This window comes from Sardina pilchardus, chromosome 17 (assembly GCF_963854185.1).
Source record: "Sardina pilchardus chromosome 17, fSarPil1.1, whole genome shotgun sequence".
NCBI lineage: Eukaryota > Metazoa > Chordata > Actinopteri > Clupeiformes > Clupeidae > Sardina > Sardina pilchardus.
Window position 1 is genome coordinate 6,415,238 of NC_085010.1, and position 23,118 is coordinate 6,438,355.

The following is a 23,118-nucleotide window of genomic DNA, read 5'->3' on the forward strand; positions in this document are numbered from 1 at the left end:
CGAGGCACTCACATTGACAACCTGTTGCTAGCATCGGCTAACGAGCGGCAGCTTTCTTTTTGTAATTAACAATTTTTATTTCAAATTGTACACAGCAGGACATTATATAACCAGGAACAAAAAACATACATAAGTAGAAAAAAGTAAAATAAAATGCCCACCCCCATAAGAAAATAATAATTATATATTGTTAATAATAATAATAGTAGTACAAATAGAAAAACCTTAAATAAAAACAAACTCACATACACACACAGACCCCCAAGTCACCGCCTCAAATAATTTCGTCTTAACTGTACCTCAATGTACTGTATTCCATATCAAATATATAACTGTATGCCCTATCCTTAAGACATAGTAATATATACTATATTTAGAAATAAGAATAACCATTAAATTATAATGGCAAATGTATACACAATAAGACACACCCTGTTCATGAATGTGTATTAACTGTAGTTAGGATAAATCAAAATAAAATACACAAACAGGAATAAAGAAAAAAATAAAACATAACACATGCGTCTCCCTACATATTAATTTTGTGTATTGTCCTCTTCCAGAAATGACAGGTATTTTCCCCATTTTTTATAATAAACCTCTAATTTACCAAATAACTTAAATGACATCCTTTCATAAGCCGCCACTCTGGCCATTTCTGCAGTCCATTCCTTAATTGAGGGCACCCCTTCTGTCTTCCATTCCCTGAGAAGTATCTGCCTACCTATCATAATACTAGTTTGGATCCAATTTTTAATGTGTTTACTCCCTTCAACTAAGACTGAGTTATCCCCTAAGACAAAGAGTCTGGGGCAAAACTCTATGGGGCTCTCTGAGATCTCACTAAGAAAACTGTGTATCCATGACCAAAATTCTTGTACTTTGTCACAAGACCATAATGTATGTAAAAGGTAGCACTCTGTAGATTTGCAACGCCAGCAGTTAGGGTTCTCAATCAAACCTAATCTGAACAGCCTAGATGGGGTCCAGTAAAAGCGGTTCATGATTTTAAACTGCATTAGACGCACTCTTGCATCCCTTGACAAGGTTTTGACATTTTTGCAAATCTTTAACCATACCTCGTCCTCCAATGTCAAATTAAGGTCCCTCTCCCATGTGTGTTTGAGCGCTAGTAGGGCCTCATCCCCTGCTGTTTGAGTCAGCATAGAATAATATGTAGAGGCCTTAAATCCTAAACTATGATACCTAAGTATGTCATCTAGAAGCTCAGCTGTTTTTGGAGCTGGGGTATTTTGTCCAAAAATCCCCTTTAACATGTGACGTACTTGCAGGTATCTATAAAAATGTGACCTGGGGATTCCATATTGACGCCCCAACTCGTCAAACGATTTCAGAGTATTGTTGAGATACAGATCACCCAGGGTTACAATACCCTTCTCCTGCCAATCCTTCCACCATATAGGGGCTTTGTTAATGCGTAATTTTGGATTCAACCAGATACTGGACGACACATTTAGAAAAGGATCCAGTTTAAATAATTTGGCAACTTTAATCCACAACCCTTTGATGTTGGAAATGATTGGATGGGTTTTGACTTCTCTTGAGAGATTAACTGATAGACACTGGAGTAGCGGCACAGGGGCAATAGACTGTTCAATACAGAACCAAGGTGGCGCCCTCTCTGGAGGAAGTGCCCAATGGGCTAGGTGTCTCAAATTAAAAGCATAATAATAAAATAACATATTAGGTAATCCTAAACCTCCTCTGTCAACTGGTCTTTGTAATTTGTAAAGATGTAGGCGGGGCCTCTTACCATTCCAAATAAACGTCTTTATTATTCTGTCAAACCATTTAAAACTAGATGTACCGCAAAGCGATACACAATATGACCGCCGCTCAGTCCTGCACATTCTCTCTGCAAATATCAATCACACTTGTGTTTCCATCGCCTACTCCATCCCTACTGCAACTTTTATGAATGTAAATGAGTGTGTGCATGTGTGCGCTTGCTTTTGTGTATGAGTGCTTCTCTGTCTAGTGTGAGTGTGTGTCTGCTTGTGTGTGTGTTTTATGTGTCTCTCAGTATATGTGCACTGTGTTCTCTGCCGTCACTGTCCCTCCAATATCAGATAACACACACACACACACACACACACTCACATGCGCGCATGCACACACACGCACACACACACACACACACACAGGCACACACTCACACACACACGCACACAAACACACACTCGCGCGCGCACACACACACACACACACACACACAGGCACACCCAGAGAGAGAAAGAGAGAACACACACAGAATACACACAGATAACACAGACACAGAGAGAGAGAAAGAGAGAAAGAAAGAGAGCACACACAGAACATGCACATACACACATATACACACATGCAAACACACAGATGGGCACACAGAAACGCACCCACATGTGTGTGTGTGTGTGTGTTCCTGCATGTTTGTTGCACCCAGAGCAACCATTCTCTTTTAAAACATATTTGGAAACTAGTTGATTAAAGGTTTCTAATGCTGTCATTTATATGTTTCTAGGACAAAAACTAGCAGAGATTGAGATGTTTGGAACAGTTTTTGAAATCCCCAGGGGGGGATTTAGACTCCAGAGGGTGATGGCCGATGGGTATACAGTCCTGAATGTACACATAAATCCATTTCTTTTATAGCCCCCCATGGATGAAATTCCACAAAACTTGGCATACTCCCAGAGGGTGTCAGGTTAATCATACACATGAAATTTGGTGCAGTTCATAACATCTCATCTGAAGATAGGGGCAATTAAAGCAATATTACATTGCATTTTCAATTTTTACCATGGGGGTGCAAATCACAAATGACTGGTTATAAGCTAAGTTGATGCAAGCTCTAGAGAACAACATACCATAAACATTTTGTCATCCTCGGTGCCACGGTTCAGGTAGTTATGTAGGAAAAACTGTCATTTTTGGGCTTCGGGCGGGGGCAGCGCGGGGGTGGAGTGACCCCCGGGGACGAAACGAAAATTTTCCATAGAAGTCTACTGGGGCTACATGCCCACCAAGTTTCATGCGCTCCGGTGTTACGGTGTCCCGGGAATCGTTGACGAAAAATGACGGGAAAAAAGAATAAAAAAAAGAAAAAAAAAAAAAAGAAAAAAAAAACTTTGACAACAACTATATGACCGCTTCGCTAGCTACGCTAGCGGCGGTCATAATAAGTCATGGGAACCTCCAGAGGAATAGACTGAATCAAATAGTTAAAGGGATATTCCGCCATTTTTGGAAATACGCTCATTTTCCACCTCCCCTCGAGCAAAATAATCGATATTTACCTTGCTCCCGTTCATCCAGCCATTCTGTGAGTCTGGCGATACAACTTTTAGCTTCAGCCTAGCATAGATCATTGATTCGGATTAGACCATTAGCTTCTTGCCTGCTAGCTTCATGTTTAAAAGTGACTAAGATTTCTGGTAATTTTCCCATTTAAAACGTGTCTCCTCTCAAGTTAGAAAGTGCAATAAGACCAACTGAAAATTAAACCTGGCGTTTTTCTAGGCTGATTTGACATGGAACTACACTCTCATCTGGCGTAATAATCAAGGCAACTTGCAAACGTACCATAGGCGCAGTGATATCGTATGCAGCATCTGAAAATAGTCCCCATAGACAACAAGCAGTAGTAGTGCCAGTAGTGCCATAGTTTTCTATGGGGTCTCTACCCTTCTTAGGGACCAGGGTGATCAACGCTTGTCTCAAGGTTGGAGGTAATATCCCCTTCTCCAGTGACTCAACATATAGGTCTAACAGCAGAGGAGCTAGTTCCCCTGCAAAGCCCTTAAAAAACTCTGCAGTAAAACCATCAGGGCCTGGCGATTTCCCTGCAGGAAGTGCCTTTATTACTTCCAACAGCTCTGCCAAAGTAATATCTTCATCTAGAATTTCTTTTTGTCTCTCAGACAATTTAGGAAGCTCTAATGGCTCCAGGAAGTCAAGAATTTCTCCCTCTGTTGAGGTAGATGTACAACTGTACAGATCAATATAACATTCTCTAAAATACTTGTTAATATCTCCAGTTGCTGTTAAGGTGTCTCCAGATGACGTCCTAATTGCTGGGATGGTGTTAGCTTGTTCTCGCTCTTTGATAACTCTGGCAAGTAGCTTCCCTGTTTTGTCTCCAGATTCAAAAAAGTTTTGTCTGGCCTTGAATAAAATAAATTCCATTTTTTTAGACAAAATTATGTTGTACTGGTATTTTAGCTGTGTTAATTCCCTAAGGAGGTTGTTTGACATCTGTCTTTTCAACTCTGATTCTAAGTTTTTTATTTTAATTTCCAATTCCAAACTTTCCCTCGCTTTAGTCTTTTTAATAAATGAGGTGACTGAAATAATACGGCCTCTGATGACTGCCTTAAGGGCCTCCCAGGCCACACCCATAGATGTACCTGTGGACCAATTAGTTGCAACGTATAAATCCAACTCTGCCTTCAACCATATCATATTGTCAGGGTCTTGTAAGATAGAGGAGTTAAGCCTCCATCTGGTAGAACGCAGTCTTTCACTATGGGGCTGCAAATCCAGGCCTACACAAGCATGGTCAGAAATTATTATATTTCCTATTGAACAACCAAGAACCGAGGGGATAAGAGGCTTAGATAATAATAAGAAATCTATCCTTGAATATATTTTGTGGACTGGAGAAAAAAACGTATAGTCCCTTCCTCTGGGATTCAAAGTCCTCCAAATGTCTACCAACCCTAGGGCTTTAGACATGCGCTGTAAAATCAGGAGTGCACGGGGGGACCTACCCACTACTCCACCACTATGATCTAAAACTGGATCGATTAATAAATTGAAGTCCCCCCCCAGTAAGATGTTATGATTGCCCATAGCATTAAGTTTCCCTTCAAGGTCTACAAAGAATGATGGGTCATCCCCATTGGGTGCATATATATTGGCCAAAATAACCAGCTGACCCTGAATTTCTGCTAATACAATTATAACTCTTCCCAAATTATCTTTTGTTTGTTGTACACATCTAAATTGTAAATTTGTATTAATAAGTATTGCCACACCCCTACTATTGCTAGAACCTTCGCTATAAAAAATATGACCAACCCAGCCACCACGAAGTTTGATAGACTTCAGAGGCTTGCCTGCTAAATACCCTGATTTAGCCAGAACTACATTCTAAGTAGCGTGTAGGTTATCTGAAAATCGTCCAGACTAAACACACCATAATACAGAATTCTAAATGAAAACCAGTGTCTTGCCTTCAGTTGGGTTAATACTCACAGTCATTACAATGTATTAATAAAGGCCATTGCTTTCTTTGGGCACACAAACGTCTTCTCTCCCTCGTCGCATGAGACTTTCAATGTTGCTGGGTACATGAGACGAAAGCTCACTCCACGGTCGTGTAGCTTTTTCTTACAGTCTTTGAACTTGTCGCGTTTCACCATTGTAGAACGGGAGAAGTCCGGGAAAAGCATGATGTTGTTGTCATCCCAGCTCACCTTGCCCTTGGTCCTAGCTGCTCGAAGCACCGAATCCCTGTCGGATGATCGCAGAAACTTTGCCAGTATCGGACGTGGCTTGCCTCCTGTCAGTGTGCGTTGAGTGGGGACTCTATGAGCACGTTCGATCTCTAGCTTCTCGTCGAAGCCAAGTAGCTCAGGGATCAGGTCCTCCACAAACTTAACCACATCTCTCCCTTCCACTTCTTCAGGAAATCCGATAAAACGGACATTGTTACGCCTCGTACGATTTTCCATGTCTTCCAGTTTCTCCCAAATTGAATCTTGAGACCAAAATTGAGACTTTCGCTTCGGTTGATGCAGTGGTCCGGCGAATCTCTGCCAACCCCTCCATTTCGCTAGAAATTTTTGACAATGCAGCATTGATATTGCTAATATCCTGGCTTATACTGGAAGTTTCAGTCCTAGCGTTAGCATCGCCATCTTTATCCCGGACCACATCTTGTCCTTGTGAGCGTAAAAGCTTTTTAATGTCTCCACCGGCCGGTGTTTTCGAGCTTTTTGACATGTTTCAGATGTGTAGACACCACTCTAGTAAAATAACTATGTATTCTCTGGCTTAAAATGAAGTTTAAACGATAATAATAGCAGAGCCTTGCGGAGCACAATTCTAGGCAGCCGTTCCTCGCATTGCGCCACGTGAACTCCACGAGCGGCAGCTTTCTGAGTGCAGGGGGCAGGTCGAGATCAGCTCTGAGACAAACGCTCACACTCGGTATCATGTTTCAACACACTTTAAGTCAATAACACACCGGAATTCTCCTTTAACCCTCTAACCGCCCAAGGCGCCGTACGGCGACAAGCAACATCACTGATTAAAACAGACGGTAGATCCGAGTAGGGTGACAAATCGCCTTTGTACTCTCCACCACTAGTTGGCAGACATCCAGAGCTTCGATTCAAGCCCAAATTCGAGTAAAAAAGTTTTCAGGAAGTGCCTGTATTACTCGCGAGAAACAAAAAAAAAAGACGCATTTCCTGTTTATAACGCGGAAGTGAAATGCGCGATCGCTATGCACAAATTGAAGCAGAAAAACGGCAAATGTTAAAAAACAAAGTCGTGTGTTATGAAGTCTTGGGTCTGCCATTCACCTACTCTGATTCTGAAGGAGAATATCTGCCTTTTGGAGATTATGATCGGTCGTTCATTGGCAGTGACAGTCAAGATGCGTCTGTGAATGGAGGTGGGTCTTTGCGTGTGTACGTCAATGTTTACCTGCAGCAATGTTGACCAAAGGGTTCAAATAAGCATGGTGTGCTTGGTGCCAGTGATAATCATGATGATAGTGTCTGTAATTGACATGGTACAGACAGCAGGTCTAGTAAAAATAGGGCTCTGAAGAACTACAAAGTCATCCGCGATAGGAACTGATTTGACCAGGCTACTTTATTATATAGTAACATAGGGATTGTGATTGTAATACTAATAGTTTACTATTGTTGGTTTACATGTGGCTGTGGTCCTGTTTATTTGTTATGTCGGAGAAATTACAAAAATCTAAGTAAAACTGCTCAAATGTGTTCAACAATCAGTATTTACTGAAATGTGCATAATTTGACGCTATTGCCATTCTGTGATGTCATAATATGCAAATTAGATGAGTACATTTACTCCCTTTATAAACTTTAGTTCATACTCAATGATTTTCACATTTACAGTAGGACTTTATCTCTGACCACTTTCAAGCCATGGCCTTTTGAATTTTTTATGCAAAAATCCAAAAAAACCCGGGCGGTTAGAGGGTTAACATTGCTCGCTTTGTGCATGGTCTATTCTGTCCTTAAAACACCCCTAAACGTGCAGCTCACCAAGTGGTTACTGGTCTTCAACGATCTTCTATAGCAAGTTTTGCAATGAAATTCAAATTCTATTGTGTTATATTAGGCACACACGGTTGAAAAAGTACTTCCGAGATTTCGAAAATTCCTGATAACAGATGACAGAAGCTGTATTTCGCTGCTAAAATGCCAGCTACCATTGGAGTTTCTTATACGTCTTTCTGCAGTTCTGACCCTGTTTGTAAGACCCGTGAGTGACACATAGTTGGATGCTCGATCAAACGTTTGATTTATTAACAACTAACCAACTGAAATGATTAAGTTAATTAAGTTCATTTTTGATCCACATGCTCGACTTTCCTGCGGCATGCCAACTTCAACTACAGTTATCCTGCATTTCTGATTGGATATTAGCAGCATGAGCTCCACTGATTGGTTCATTGATGGAGGCACTTTCGTGGAGGATCTTCCTCCCTTTGGCCATTCACTTGAATGGTATTCATGAGCCGCGGGGGTCTGGAGAGTTTATAATGGGCGCTAATGGGGGTCTTGAGGAGGAAGATCCTCCGTGCAGTAATTTTCAATTGCAATAGGTGTCGCTTTCACAAATTTGACTGATTTCAGTAACATTGCGTTTGAAAAGCAATTAGTTCTACTGTATGTTGTTTTAGTTAGGAAGTTGGTTAAATATACAGTATGTATAGCCTATTTTATTATTTTATTATTATCCTCCCTCTCCTCAATAGATGAGCCTCCTCTGATACACACACACACACTCACATTTATATATGAATACAGACGCTCAAAAATATTCATATTTTTGTGTAATAACATACAGTGATTTATAACAATACTGTTATAATGTGGTTATTAATGTAGGAGTGCCATAACAGACCCACCAGCTGGAACAAAGGTGTTTAAGGACAGCTGGGAGTTGGACTTGTACGTGAGAGAGCTCAACGCTGCTATTGGTGATGACATTTTTAAGCACAGAAGCTGGATCCCATTTTACTACAACTGGGCAGGCTTTAAAGACTACAACCTTGTCATTCGGGTAAGATCGTTTTACAAAGTTCACAGTTATTCTGAACACCGTCTCTACCAACCATAGTAAACACAGGACCCCGCCAAACGCATGATGAATTTTTAGCAGTCAGATGAATTGTAAACTGATCTGTGTATTCTGACGTCTGGTGCCTGTTATTCAGGTTGGAACATGGGTCGGTGCAAAATAGCAGACCGAGGAAGCAGGTGTAAAAATAAAAGTGTTTTGGAAACACAGGTCTGGTAACTCAATTCTCACTGAGGCGTGAACAAAATACAGGGTTACATAGTTTCAGGTACACTTGAATACAGGTAGGTACAGGTAGGCAGGGTGAATCCTGACTGATCTGCCGGCGATTTGCATTTCGCCCTGCAGCTCAGGCTGAAAACCGGCGCATCTACTGTATCTCTCCTGCTTCCCGTCCACATCTCCTGGGTCCAATCACAAACTAGCTCATCCACAAGGCACACCCAGATCGTTGGTCTGATTGGATGAAGGACTATCCAAAAGTGTACAGAGTTATTTGAACTATGCCCATTGATCACACCTCTTGACAGGGCTGTACAGTGCGAGCAGGTCATCGCAAAAACGACTAAAAATATATTAGTTTGAGTAGAAAATATGGAATGGGCGCACACGTGCGAGTACTGATTTCAACCCTTTCGCATTTTGCTCCTAAAATGAATCCACATCAAGTGGATCAATGTATAGTAGCCTACAATTTTCACGAGAGTTGACAACTCTTGCGCCCCTGGCTAGACACTCACACTTTCAGCATCAACCTCGCGCTCTCACACACTTGCAAGAAATGTCACTCCAAATCCATTCTTCTTTTTCTTCAATCTGTTCGTAATATCAGTTGGTGACTATGTAGCGATTACCGGTGAAATGGTAAACCATGATAAAAATGTTGACTAGGCTATAACAATTACCGTGTTCATTTCAAATATTATTATTATCATGGTTGATAAACACGGTGTGGAATCCGTGGGTAAAATTCGTCCCAGCTTCTCCCAAGCCTGCATTTGACAAAGGCCTGGTAGACTTCTATGAAACAAAAATGGTATCCTACTGATTCTGTTGTCTAAATGATGGATTTAACCACGATTCTATGTAGGCTACACCTGCTTTAAAAGGTGGAACATTTACATCACAAATGTGCGCTGTATCATATAGCCACTCTGCGTCTTTTTATGTAGGCTACGTTTACATAAATCCATTCCACTAACGTTATCATGAGAATACCGTAACGTTTTATTTTGAGCACTGGTTGTCACTCATTGGATATAACAGATATACCAAACTCCAAGACAAGTCATGGTAGAGTAAGTTAAGCACCCAGCCAATTAAACATGACCAAGGAAAAAGTGAACGGGACAACTCACACTGCCATGCCACGGTAGGCTACCTAAATCATAGACGTTAACATTGCTGGACACTCATCCTTTCTATTACACCAGAAATATTTGTCTTTACCTTTGTTAGTTTTTTGAACATTCATGTTATTTAATGAAAACATGTAGTGAACTATGCGTGACTATTTTCCTAAATACCCGAATGAAACCTAATTCTGTTCACGTACGGTACTTCTTAAAGTGACAGGCACTCAATTAGACCTACACACCATATCTTTAAAGACAAGTGTAATCATATGAAGTATTCAAATTACTGAATATTTTAAGCTATAAGTAATTATGCAGATCCTAAAATGCTATAAATTGTTAACAAAATGTACACAAATTCTGAATTCAAAATATGAAATAGAAACAAGACAAGCCATTTTATGTGTGTGTGGAGGGTTTGAGCTGAGACTAGGATTGCCACTACTGTGAATGATCTGTATCCTGCTTAAAGGAACACTTCACCGTTTTTTCATATTAAACTACGTTATTCCCTTAACTAAGACTCACTGGCTCTGGTGCGCGGCACAACTTTGATAGCACTTAGCTAGCTCAATGCATTCATTAGGTTCCAAACAGTAGTTATCACTTGTTAATTAATCATTTACAAGGCATGACCATATTCCACCCGTAACAGACCAATAATTAAGACTTAAGCAGATATTACTTCGTAACTACTGATTATTACTGGTTAATTAGGAGGCAATAGGACACAAACTATCATCATAACAGGCAATGCATAGTTCTGGTCTTATTATGTAGCAGTTGCAAAAGAACAGCCATTCTCCATTAACAACACCCAAATCGCATGGTCTGTTCTTGTGGAATGCAATGCAGACCTACAACTGTTAATACTGCCTAATTACATATGAATTGATGCAGTATAAGTGAGAATATGCTCCCTGTTCTAAAGTGAAGTGCTTTTCATACTTAATTAATGAGTAGTTTACTATAGCATGGTCTGTTCTTGTGGAATGCAATGCAGACCTACAACTGTTAATACTGCCTAATTACATATGAATTAATCCAGTTTAAGTGAGAATATGCTCCCTGTTCTAAAGTGGAGTGCTTTTCATACTTAATTAATGAGTAGTTTACTAAGTAGTATTAAAACAATAAAACACCGATAATAATAGTCCAAAGCAGTTCTTTATTGATTTATTTAGCACACTATGTTGACATTTTCCAAGAACTTTTACTTATACAAAAAATAAATTAGCAGCTGACACGTCAGAGGATAATAAAACAATGTTAAAGGTAAACCTATTTCTCTTAGCTTAAGGTGTATTGAATCTGTGAGCGCGCGCGCACACACACACACACACACACACACACACACACACAAATACTGTCTTTACAGCCAAGAACCATTTGGTACAACCTAAAGTTGTGAACAGGAAGTAAAGCAAAAAATAAAGGGGTAGCTGACACAGCTGATAACAATGATAAAGGTGCATTTCTTTCCTACTATGGCTTTAGGCATTTTTAATCTGTAAACACAAACACACACAACCTAGCCAAGAACCATTAGGTCAAAGCAGTACTTGCTCAGTACTTCACAAGTATGGGCAACAATTTTCCTTTCGACTTCATGTCCCCTATCATCTTTTTAGCAAAACTCAACAGAGTTTCCTGAGTTGGGTCATAAACCAGGGAGCTGTACTTTGCTGGATCCACAATTTTGAGCACAACATCACTGTCTGAATCACTAATATTTGGAGATGAGGCTGGCAGCTCATCCATGTCATCCTCGTCTTCCTCTTTCTTCACTAAGTATTTTGCTATAATTGTATAAAGGACAAAAGAACAAACAAGATTAGATTAGACACATTTCAATGCATATCATATTTTAAAGGGCTTCTGTGCATGCCCCCCCCATGTAGAACTACATTAGACATTTGACATGTGGTATATGCTCAGATGTACAGTATAAGCCAATTCATCGGTAGCAGTAGAGGGCTGTATTAATTTGTACATGCTATTTTCTAAAACCCAAATTATAGACCATGAACTTAAAGGGATAGTTCGGGTTTTAAGACACGAAGTTATATGGGTTCCCTGTCAGCAACGTGGTGCATCAGCAATGACTTACCCCCCGACAGCGTCCTGTGAGCCGAGATCCAGCCGGTTTTTGATGCTGAAGAAAGTAGTCCGGCAAGTTTCTGGGGTCACGAAAGTAAAGTGTTTTTCTTCTCAAAACCATATGCGTTCAAAAGAGTGATATATTTGCACCACAGAAGAAAAACACTTTACTTTCGTGACCCCAGAAACTTGCCGGACTACTTTCTTCAGCATCAAAAACGATCAAAAACCGGCAGGATCTCGGCTCACAGGACGCTGTCGGGGGGTAAGTCAGTGTTGATGCACAACGTTGCTGACAGGGAACCCATATAACTTCGTGTCTTAAAACCCGAACCATCCCTTTAAAGGAATAGTTCGGAATTTTGGACATAGGACCTAATTTCCAACTTAGTCGGGGTGATATAGGTCGGTGAAGACCATTTTCAGTGAATTTCTGCCCTTCCTTGAGTTGCAGCATTCATCTCGTGCTAACCTGGTGCCGAGATAACGCAAGTCAACGGTAACATCCAGCCTGCCTCTGAAAACACTCCACAGAACACCCGAAACAAATAAATTATAACGTCAGACTATCAATGCATATGCCTGTGTTGATAGAACAATGTTAGAAATAAAACTAACCTTGCATCGCATTGCAATAGCCTACTTTGTTCCCTGTATAGCAGTGGCGGATTGATATTGAGAAACTAGTCCCTCAAAATGTAAAATATCATTGAGTTGCAAGGTTAGTTTTATTTCTAAAATTATTCTATCAACACAGACATGTATATCGATAGTCTGACGTTTTAATTGACTTGTCTCGGGTGTGCTGTGGAGTGAGTAAGACGGTTTTGGCAAAGGGGAACGCTGCAACTGAAGGAAGGGGTTAAACGCGATAAAAACGGTCTCCACCTTTGTTTGTGGAATTTGTCAGCTTTAGAATGGAGCCCTGTGTGGCTTTAACATTGCTCGCTTTGTGCATGCTCTATTCTGCTAAACTTGCTATAGAAGATCGTTGAAGACCAGTAACCACTTGGTGAGTTGCACATTTTTAAAACCGAACGTTTAGGGGTGTTTAAGGACAGAATAGAGCATGCACAAAGCGAGCAATGTTAAAGCCACACAGCGCTCCATTCTAAAGCTGACAAATTCCACAAACAGGCTCAATCGTCGCGATTTCGGTGTCAAACACTCGTTTTCATGCTAGGCAATACAGAAAACGACCTTAAAGTGTAAAATACCTAACTATTCCTTTAAGACGATAGATACAAAATAACCAAACACTTTAGTATGCTGTAGAGTACATGCTGTTTGTGGGGTACATATGATGATACAGCTAACGAACCATGTCTGAGCTAAATTACAGTCTGTTACAGTGGATGATCAACAAATGACCGCTAGATGGGTAAATAGAAATTAGATGTGGGGAAACTATGACTCTGGTGGTTACAATACAATACAATATATTGTCTAAATACCAAAAGACATTCAAAATATATTTAAACTACAGTGCTTTTAAATGTTTACTTGAGTACACTATTACAAATGTAGGTCATGTACAGTAGTATGGTTTTGGAATGACAGTTGCCTTCCATGCAAAATCTCTATTATTGTACTCTATTGAGAGGTGAGCAACATCTATTTCTGAAATGACAAGGATGGTTAAACGTCATCTACTTCAAGTAGATAATGCGAGTTGCATTTACCCTCCACTACAGCTCTGCTTCTACAGTGAAAAAGACCTTACCTGTTCCCAGACTACTGTGGGTGCTGGTGGTTGCCACACTTCCATTATCTTCAGGTCCTAAGCACAACCATGAGTAAAGAATATTTCAAATAATTTTCATTGGAAAGGTGTACATGTAAGCTGAACTTCAAGACAGACTGAAACTGCGAAATAGCCCATTACCTGTATCTGGTAGGCCTTCTGGGTCATTTCTGGCCACTTCTGAATTGTCAGTCACCTTTCTGTCCGTTTTCTTCTTCACCTTAGGCTTCAAAGAAAGAATGGTAGACAGAAAGACACTTTATTGACAAAGATCGTTTTTTCCCCCATTTCTCTTTTGTAAAATACTCTGCATGTCCAAATGATCAGGTAGACTACATGAATTTGGATATACAGAAAGTATCTGTTGTGTGTTAAATTCATTTTAACCAAGTTTAATGTAATTCGCCCCTAAAGCTAGTGCCATTGGAATCTGACTAGCTAAGGCTAGGCAGAGTTTAGCTGCCACCAAGAGATTTTTTCGCCATCAAGCTATCCTTATGGAACTTCATTCTAGTGAAATGCAATCTTTCAATGTGATTTGGCTAAGGTCCTGGCTGTATAGATGCGACAAACTCCTAGGACAACTCTTAAATGATAACGTTAACTCTAAGGTCTATGGTCATTTAACAGCTCTTTCCCATAAACTACGTTAGCCCTAGCGAACTGAATACTTCGACATAACTGAGTGGTTTTCAAAAGTTGTTGTGTCTGGTTCGTTTTTATGGAATAGCTTACTAATCAGTTCCCTTAATTGATGCGCTATGTAGAATCAGAACAGTTTGGAAAAAGGCATTACAACGTACCATTTCAATGCAGGATAGTAGATGAACTTGTCTCCGACTTCGATACTCGTCTGTTTGGCGTTGAACGCAGGTCCTTGTCGATGATTGAACGAGAATGCCAGGTGGGATGGCCTTCTCAATTTCCTTAACGCTGACTGGTTGAGGAGCCATCAATCATATGCCCACGGATGACACATTTCGCGCTTATTATTTCCCTCCATCCGTAGCCAGACAAATGTGCCTACTGCAGTTAGCATAATAATGTTAATGTCACATTACGAATTTTTAAGTCGTGTATATTTCAGGCAGAGCCCAAAAGAAAAGCACAGGTTTAATAGATGGTTAATGAAAATAGGTCTTCTTAGAAAATCAATGAAGTGTCCTTCCTGCAATCATCTGATGAAGCTGAAGAACCCATTATGGAAAAAAGGATTCGATATGGTAAGCACCCGAGTTTATATCGGACTTCTGTTGATACAAAATTAGCCCACATTGAACATTTAAATATTTCCTGTGGGATGATTTATCGATCATTCACCAATCATTCAATCTGTCAATACTTTTACATACATAAATCATACATGGGAGTATTATTAACTTTTATGTAATTTAATCATCAGGATATGTCGAGATTCATGTCACAGAGGAACAACAGTAGGCTATCCAAATCTATCCGAAGTGGCTCAATGTTTGAGAACTCTCATCTTGATCTGCAAACATGGATGCACTCCATCTACAAGTGAGTACTTTTAGACTATAAAACTTTTATTGTGTTAGATTAGTAGTTCAAAAGATGATGCGATCAGATCTGTTGTTGCTAACAGCCTATGCGGATCTAATGACCATGTTAACCTTTCATCTGCCTTGCTTCGAGATCAATTCTTTATTATATCAAGTTGTTCACCGTTATTTATGTTCATTTTGAATTGTATTATGTGTGCAACGTTATTAACAAAGTTAGTGGTAAAGAAAACTAGCATCAATGTTAGTAATCAAGTAGCAGTACATTCATTCCTTATCCTCTGCTGCCATCTTGTGGGCGTTATTTAATTAGACAGTTCTCCTTTTAAGCAGCAAGGGCTAGTTAGTAGTCCTGACACCATATTTTATTTCCTTTACAGAAACCACACACACATACATACATACATACATACATACATGGAGGAACACTTGACCACAACATCCGTCACATTGAAAATGTTGGGATGTTTTTTAGCCTCACTTCCATGCATTACTCTACAATGACATAACCCAAATAGTAGATGTTTGTAGATGGTTAATGAGGTCACCCATTCACAATACTGTCAAATAAAATATGTATTTTAATTATTTTGGTCATACACTTCCACTTCATTTGTTTCATGTAGTGGGTCTGGGTTTGCTCCATTGAGAAACAACTTGGGAGAATTTTTGCATTTTGAGTGACCAATTAGCAAACAGAAGAGACCACTTAGTGCCCTGACTGTTGCCATATCTGCAACTCTTGTAATACAACAACTTCTAATGCAAATTGTTTTCAGTGATCGTATGGAGGTTAATGTCAATATATTACACACTGCTTTAAATATTAATCTAATTTTGCTGATCTACTACAGATTTTCCCAAGGGCTTCGTCTGAGACAAGTGGACATGCTGCAGGAAGGGATAACTAGGAGTTCTGCATCTCTGACTAAACTTGCAGACAAACTGCGAGGGGTTTGCAAGTCTGCCATGAAGAGAATGAGACAACGAGGCCAACAGACTGTTGGAAGAAGAGGAGAAATGGTTCTTATTGATGAAAGCAAGTTTGGGCATAAACGAAAGGTATTGCTATCATTTAGCTTGTAAGTTTAACCTGTATATATGTGTAAATGTAAACCCAATGCACTTGTCTGCATTGTGGGCTCAACAAATGTTGGCATTATGGAGTCAGTGTCAATTCATTAGTCTGGCACGAATGACTGGTTAGGATTTAGGATCAACAGCTTAAAATATAAGCATCTGGAATTAGTTATTTTCTCTCCTTTATGGTGACAGTAATGTATTTTCTGAATATGTGAATTGCAGTACAACAGAGGGCGAACAAGCAACAGAGCTTCCTGGGTGTTTGGGATGCTTGCCACTAAGGATAATAGGAGGAAGCCAATTTTGAAGATTGTACGTCGCCGGTCAGCTGATCATCTCATGCCCCATATCAAGAGACATGTTCGCCATGGAAGCTTGATCATTTCAGATGGCTGGAGGTCATACCGCCATCTTCGAGATGAGGGTTACGATCACCTCACGTCAACCACAAGGAATGTTTTGTTGACCCCATTACTGGTGCACACATGCAAAATGTTGAGAGACTTTGGGGTGTGTGCAAGTCAACAATATGGAGACTGAGAGGAAACCGCACAGAAAATTAACATATAACATTTACTTCCCTGTACATAACTCTAGGTCTAGGTAGGTTGTAACAAATGGTTCTTGGCTGTAAAGAAAGTGTGTGTGTGTGTGTGTGTGTATGTGTGTGTGTGTGTATGTGAGTGTGTGTGTGTGTGTGTGTGTGTGTGTGTGTGTGTGTGTGTGTGTGTGTGTGAAATGTAGTACAGCTCCGTGGTTTATGACCCAACTCAGAAAACACTTTTGAGTTTTGCTAAAAAATGTTCTTGGCTAGGTTGTGTGTGTTTGTGTTGTTTACAGATTTAAAATGCCTAAAGCCATATTAGAAAAGAAATGTACCTTTAACATTGTTATCAGCGGTGTCAGCTACCCCTTTATTTTTTGCTTCACTTCTTGTTCATAAACTGTAAATCACTGTACATTACTGTAAAGACAGTATTTGTATGTGTGTGTGTGTGTGTGTGTGTGTGTGTGTGTGTGTGAGTGAGAGAGAGAGAGAGAGAGAGTGAAATGTATGTGCGTGAGTGTGTGTGTTGTTCACAGATTCAATACACCTTAAGCTATATTAAGAAATAGGTTTACCTTTAACATTCTTTTGTTATCCTCTGATGTGTCAGGTACCTCTTTATTTTTTGTATAAGTAAAAGTTCTTGGAAAATGTCAACAGTGTGTTTAAAAAAAATAGAATAAAGAACTGCTTTGGACTATTGGTGTTTCATTGTTTAATACTACTTAGTAAACTACTCATTAATTAAGTATGAAAAGCACTCCACTTTAGAACAGGGAGCATATTCTCACTTATACTGGATTAATTCATATGTAATTAGGCAGTATTAACAGTTGTAGGTCTGCATTGCATTCCACAAGAACAGACCATGCTATAGTAAACTACTCATTAATTAAGTATGAAAAGCACTCCACTTTAGAACAGGGAGCATATTCTCACTTATACTGGATCAATTCATATGTAATTAGGCAGTATTAACAGTTGTAGGTCTGCATTGCATTCCACAAGAACAGACCATGCTATTTGGGTGTTGTTAATGGAGAATGGCTGTTCTTTTGCAACTGCTACATAATAAGACCAGAACTATGCATTGCCTGTTATGATGATAATTTGTGTCCTATTGCCTCTTAATTAACCAGTAATAATCAGTAGTTATGAAGTAATATCTGCTTAAATCTCAATTACTGGTCTGTTAAGGGTGGAATATGGTCATGCCTTGTAAATGATTAATTAACGAGTGATAACTACTAATTAAGGGATAATATCTTACTAACAGTCATGTTAGTTACTGGCTAATTAATGATGAATATGGGTGTGTTAATTTAAAGTGTTACCAAAATAATTTCGCCAGCCAATCATTTACTGAGCCAAATTGAGCCGCCAGCTGACAAACTTTGACTAAGCCAGTTAGACTTTTTGCATCTAAAAATAATTATATCATAGAGACACGCGAAAAATAAACGATAGCCTAGAAACTAGGCCTACATGAGATGTTCCCACTGGACACACCACATCAGTATTGTGCTCGTTGCCACGATACACAGGACTCACAGTGAGTTGACGACCAATTAAAATGACATGGGGTAAAGAAGCAAAAAAGGCAGCCTAATTTTGATCTCGCCTTACATACTTTCCTAATTCCTACGTAGGGCTACTCAGACTTTTGTTAAATCTTCAGGGCCCGGTTGCACAAACACCAAAACCAAAGATTGATGATATGAACCAAATATTCTGGAACAGACGGCTTTACAGCATTGAACGCGATAGGCAAGGCTAACTGCGACTTCCACCGTTTCCTTTCCAGAGATTGCTGCGCTGTTCACAACGCATGCAGTTAGGGGTGTCACGATTCTCCAAATCCTCGATTCGATTTAATTTTCGATTTTAAAGCCACGATTCGATTTGATTTTCGATCTTTTTTTATTAATGCATTCCTTGTGTCATTATTATTATTATTATTATATTCATTTTTATTTTTTGCCCTCTTCCTATTCCGTTTCAGGGGGCTTTTATTTTGAAAGCAATTTTTATTTTGAAACCGTTCCATCCGTGAGGTTGTAAACAAAAAAAAAACGTCAAACATAGACATGTGAACATAGTGAAATGAAGCAACACAGAATGATACTTTGAATGTTTGTGCACACTCTGAAGACACTCTGAAGAGACCCAAGGTTAGTGTTAATGGAATAAGTACTTATCAATGTGCATTTTAAGCCTTAAAGTCATTTTGAACTGTAGGCTAACTAAATCGTTTTTTTACTTGCTAAGTTGAGACGGCTAAATTGGTGTTAGGCTAACTGACGTGAATGAACGCAAAAATGCTTCCACACCCGTGATTTCAGAGTAACAAGAGGATGATGTGCATTTTTTAACTGGCTGCAGCCTAAAATTAGAGGAGTGTTGATGCTGCACGTGTGTGGTTTTGCGTTTTGGGCATACATGCTGGACGTCACGTTGGGGGTGTGGCTGCATCGTCGATTCTACTTTTCAGTTTGAAGTTCGAGATTGAGATGTAATTTCGATCGATTTCGATTTAAAATCGTGACACCCTTACATGCAGTCTACATTGAAGTGAAACGTGCAGAACGTTGTCCAAAACAATACAATAACATTGTGTGTTGAGATCTAGTACAATATAGAGATCTGTAGACATGAAGTGGCAACTAAAGCCATTATCAGTCATGAAAACGAACCCGCAACCCTTGGGCTTTGAGGCCGAAACTCTAACCAGTGGGCTACAGCTCTACCCTACAATACTGAATCTCGAATTCATATAGAAGTTAGCTTAAATTGTAGAAACAATAGGCCTATAGCTTTTTTTCAGCAGACATCGCAAACATAGCCTACACATTCGCAAAACGGAGAATATCTTTCACTCATCATTTTTAATTAGGCTACTTCTCGCGCCTATGCCTGCTCAGCATAGTTCTCTCTATCTCCCTCCCTCCGAGGTAGCTAGACCCTATAAGATGCTTCTCCCTAAATTAATGAAAAGTGTTTTAGAAAGTAGCCACGGTAGCCTGTAAAATGCGGCATGAAATCCTGGCTACTGTGTAATTGAAACCAGACTGTTAGGCTCTTTGTTCCAGGTCCGATCATTTTCGGCAGCGCGAACGTAGGCTACCTATTAAATGAATAGAAGTGAATTTGTGGACTGAATTAGAACTAGCCACCCATTCACTTTTAGAGCATTTTAGTTGAAAGTCAGATTTGCTTAAGGTTTGTTCAAGAACTCTTCCAGAGTTTTTACCTTAAAGAGGAATAATGCAGGATTGGCGATTTCATCTCTGGTTTCGGTTTCGTTTTTCGTTTTCGCTCGTTTTATGCTTGCATATTTCTCTGCAGAGCTTCCCCAACAGCTTTAGCGTGTATATTTATACATATATAGGCTATATATAAATATATAAATTGCAAGCGTGGTTCTTCTTGTTCCTTTCGCGTCTCTGACTTCCAGATGTAAACAGCAGACGATCGTTTATCAGAAAGTTGCAAGGTTGTAATAGCGGAGAGCGACACTAGGGGCGGGAGGAAATGTGACTGTTTTCGATAAAACTGGTCAGTCAAGCAAAACAACGATTTCTAAGCGATTTTATGACTATGAAAAAGTTGCATAGGGTCTCTTTAAGCAACACAAATCAACACAAATAAATGAACAGATAACTCAAACGTGCTGTATGTCATAATGAAACAACCACAGACTATCAACAACACGGTCTGACATGAATGACATATGACAGCTATGGCTGCAAACTGAATTTATGACCAAACGATTTGATTCGTGCACGAAGCGACATCTAGCGATCATTATGTGTAAGTAACAGCCTCCCAGTCTAAGGACTCAGCGGTCTTTTGACCGCCTCGCCGCGCTTTAAGTAGTTCACACCAGCACGGCGCTTCTAGTAGGTCGTCAAAGCGGTCAAATGACCGGGGCGCGGCGCTTCTTGATATAAGTGGGTCAGAACTGCACGGCGCTAGTGTTAAGCGAATAACATAGTTTAATATGAAAAAACGGTGAAGTGTTCCACTAAGGCAATACGGTTTTCAAGGAAATGTCATAGTGCTCCTATTTTTTTTTTCTGTGCTCCCAAATGTTTTCATTTAGGAGCACCTGTGTAGGCTTCAACCCTGCCGGAGCTCGAACCTGCATCTTTGTATCGCCTCGGATCAGGAGGCAGGAGTGTTAGCAAAGAGGCTAGAACCCCTGAGTGGTTGTGTCTGTTGCTAGAACGTCTCTTAGCATGTTGGGATGATGATTAACTAAACCTACATACTGCACAGATTTTTGACCTGTTGGCTATCGTTTGTTTGTGTCTGGAATTGCAGGTGATTGAAACGGATGACGATTTTAACCCTGTGCCTGGGGGCTATGACTACTTGGTGGACTTTCTGGATTTGTCCTTCCCCTCCAAGCGCCCAAACAGGGAGCACTCTTATCTAGAGGTAAGTGGGACGATACCCAAACCATACATACCTGTCAAATCTGCAATCTGTAATGATCAAGTTCATCTGAAACCAACAGCCATGACAAAAATGCCCCGTAACCAAAACTGCTCCTTCTCCAACTTCTCCAAGTTTGATTGTAGTATCGTGGGTAACAAGTTAGACTTCATTCCATTTCTGGCCTTCATTTTATCACTTCACTTCACATGAAGAGATATGAAAAGGTTTTATAGTCCCTTACACACACACACACACACTGTTTTTGAAAGTGGGATTTGGGTTGTTGACGTACATTTGGCTGCAACCATTTTTTGAAAACAATTTCAGATATTAGGCACTGACTCGATTTTGTATTCATATTCATATATTATATCATATTTATTCTCTAATTTGTTTTGTTAGTGACAAAAATTGTTGATATGATGTGACATGAAAGTTAAATTGTAAAGTAAAGTAAAGTTAGAGTGGTGTATAATGGGAGTATAATCCAATCCAATCCAATCCAATCCATTTATATTTATATATATATATATATATATATATATATATATATATATATAAGGCTTTTTATACTTTTTGGATAAAGAAGAGTGCCTTGGTTTCCATCCTTCTTCAAATGATGTTTGTATTCCCTACACCAAAGAGCAACTTCAAACTTCTTTCTGCAATTCCTGAGCACTTTGGATTTTTCCCCTTTATGACAATACGTTTTGTATTTGGAAGTGTATGCTAGGTCCACAAGAATGAACAGTCTTGAGATGTTTTGTTTATTGTGTGTGTATTGTTTTTGTTCTTTTGTTTATTGTGTGTGTATTGTTTTTGTTCTTTTGTTTATTGTGTGTGTATTGTTTTTGTTGTTTTGTGACCTGTAAAAGTATTTCAGTGATGTAGAGACCTGTCACCTTTTTAGAGTATTTAGATATTGCTTTCCTTGCATGCCTTTCTGACCCCAAATTTTTCTTGGATTTTTCCCCTTTATGACTATACGTTTTGTATTTGGAAGTGTATGCTAGGTCCACAAGAATGAGCAGTCTTGAGATGTTTTGTTTATTGTGTGTGTATTGTTTTTGTTCTTTTGTTTATTGTGTGTGTATTGTTTTTGTTCTTTTGTTTATTGTGTGTGTATTGTTTTTGTTGTTTTGTGACCTGTAAAAGTATTTCAGTGATGTAGAGACCTGTCACCTTTTTAGAGTATTTAGATATTGCTTTCCTTGCATGCCTTTCTGACCCCAAATTAATTAAATGTGTGTGTGTGTGTGTGTGTGTGTGTGTGTGTGTGTGTGTGTGTGTGTGTGTGTGTGTGTGTGTGTGTGTGTGTCAGATGAAGAACAGGGTGGGAGTGATGAGACACTTGGTGAAAACCGGTCTGTTGTGGGACGATCTGTACATCGGTTTCCAGAACCGACTCAGCAGAGATCCTGATGTTTACCACAGGTGAGACATGGGAATACACACACACACACACACATGCACACACACACACACACACACACACACACACACACACACACAATTTGATTCAATATCGGTCTTCAGGCACAATATTTGATTCAAAATCAATTTTCGATTCAAAAACTATTTTTGATTAAAAAAACCTATTTGTAGTATATAGTTACTTTCCCCATATGATTGCAGTACTGTATATATAAACATTTTTTAATTATTATTATTTAAAAGCACAACAAATGAAATATAGTTTACTACCATTCAAGATCTATTGGTTTCATTATGTCCACTCAAAAGGATGGGCAACATTCTGTAAAGTTATAATTTTGACTACATTATATACTAAAGGCCTACTTGATGATAGCCTGCCCCTACGTCCCTTGGGCCACTGTACAAAATAGAGAATCATGTTATAGCCTTCTGATATTGATGCTGATTGAAGAGGATGCAGCTTGAAGGTTGTTGATATTTCAGTTGAAAATGGAATCAAATTACACCTTTCCCTCTCCTCACAAAGTAACACTGTAGGTC

At 39.5% G+C, this 23,118-nt stretch overlaps 1 protein-coding gene across 1 annotated transcript in view; it reads left to right on the forward strand.

The window, feature by feature from the left end:
- The window catches only part of LOC134061668 (cytidine monophosphate-N-acetylneuraminic acid hydroxylase-like), a 42,070-nt gene extending 19,491 nt beyond the window's left edge, over positions 1–22,579 (forward strand). The window contains exons 11-13 of the mRNA XM_062517422.1: positions 8,157–8,331; positions 21,025–21,141; positions 22,463–22,579. Coding sequence (XP_062373406.1) covers positions 8,157–8,331; positions 21,025–21,141; positions 22,463–22,579 — 409 coding nt within the window. The remainder of the gene's footprint in view (positions 1–8,156; positions 8,332–21,024; positions 21,142–22,462) is intronic.
- The last annotated feature ends 539 nt before the right edge of the window (positions 22,580–23,118 follow it).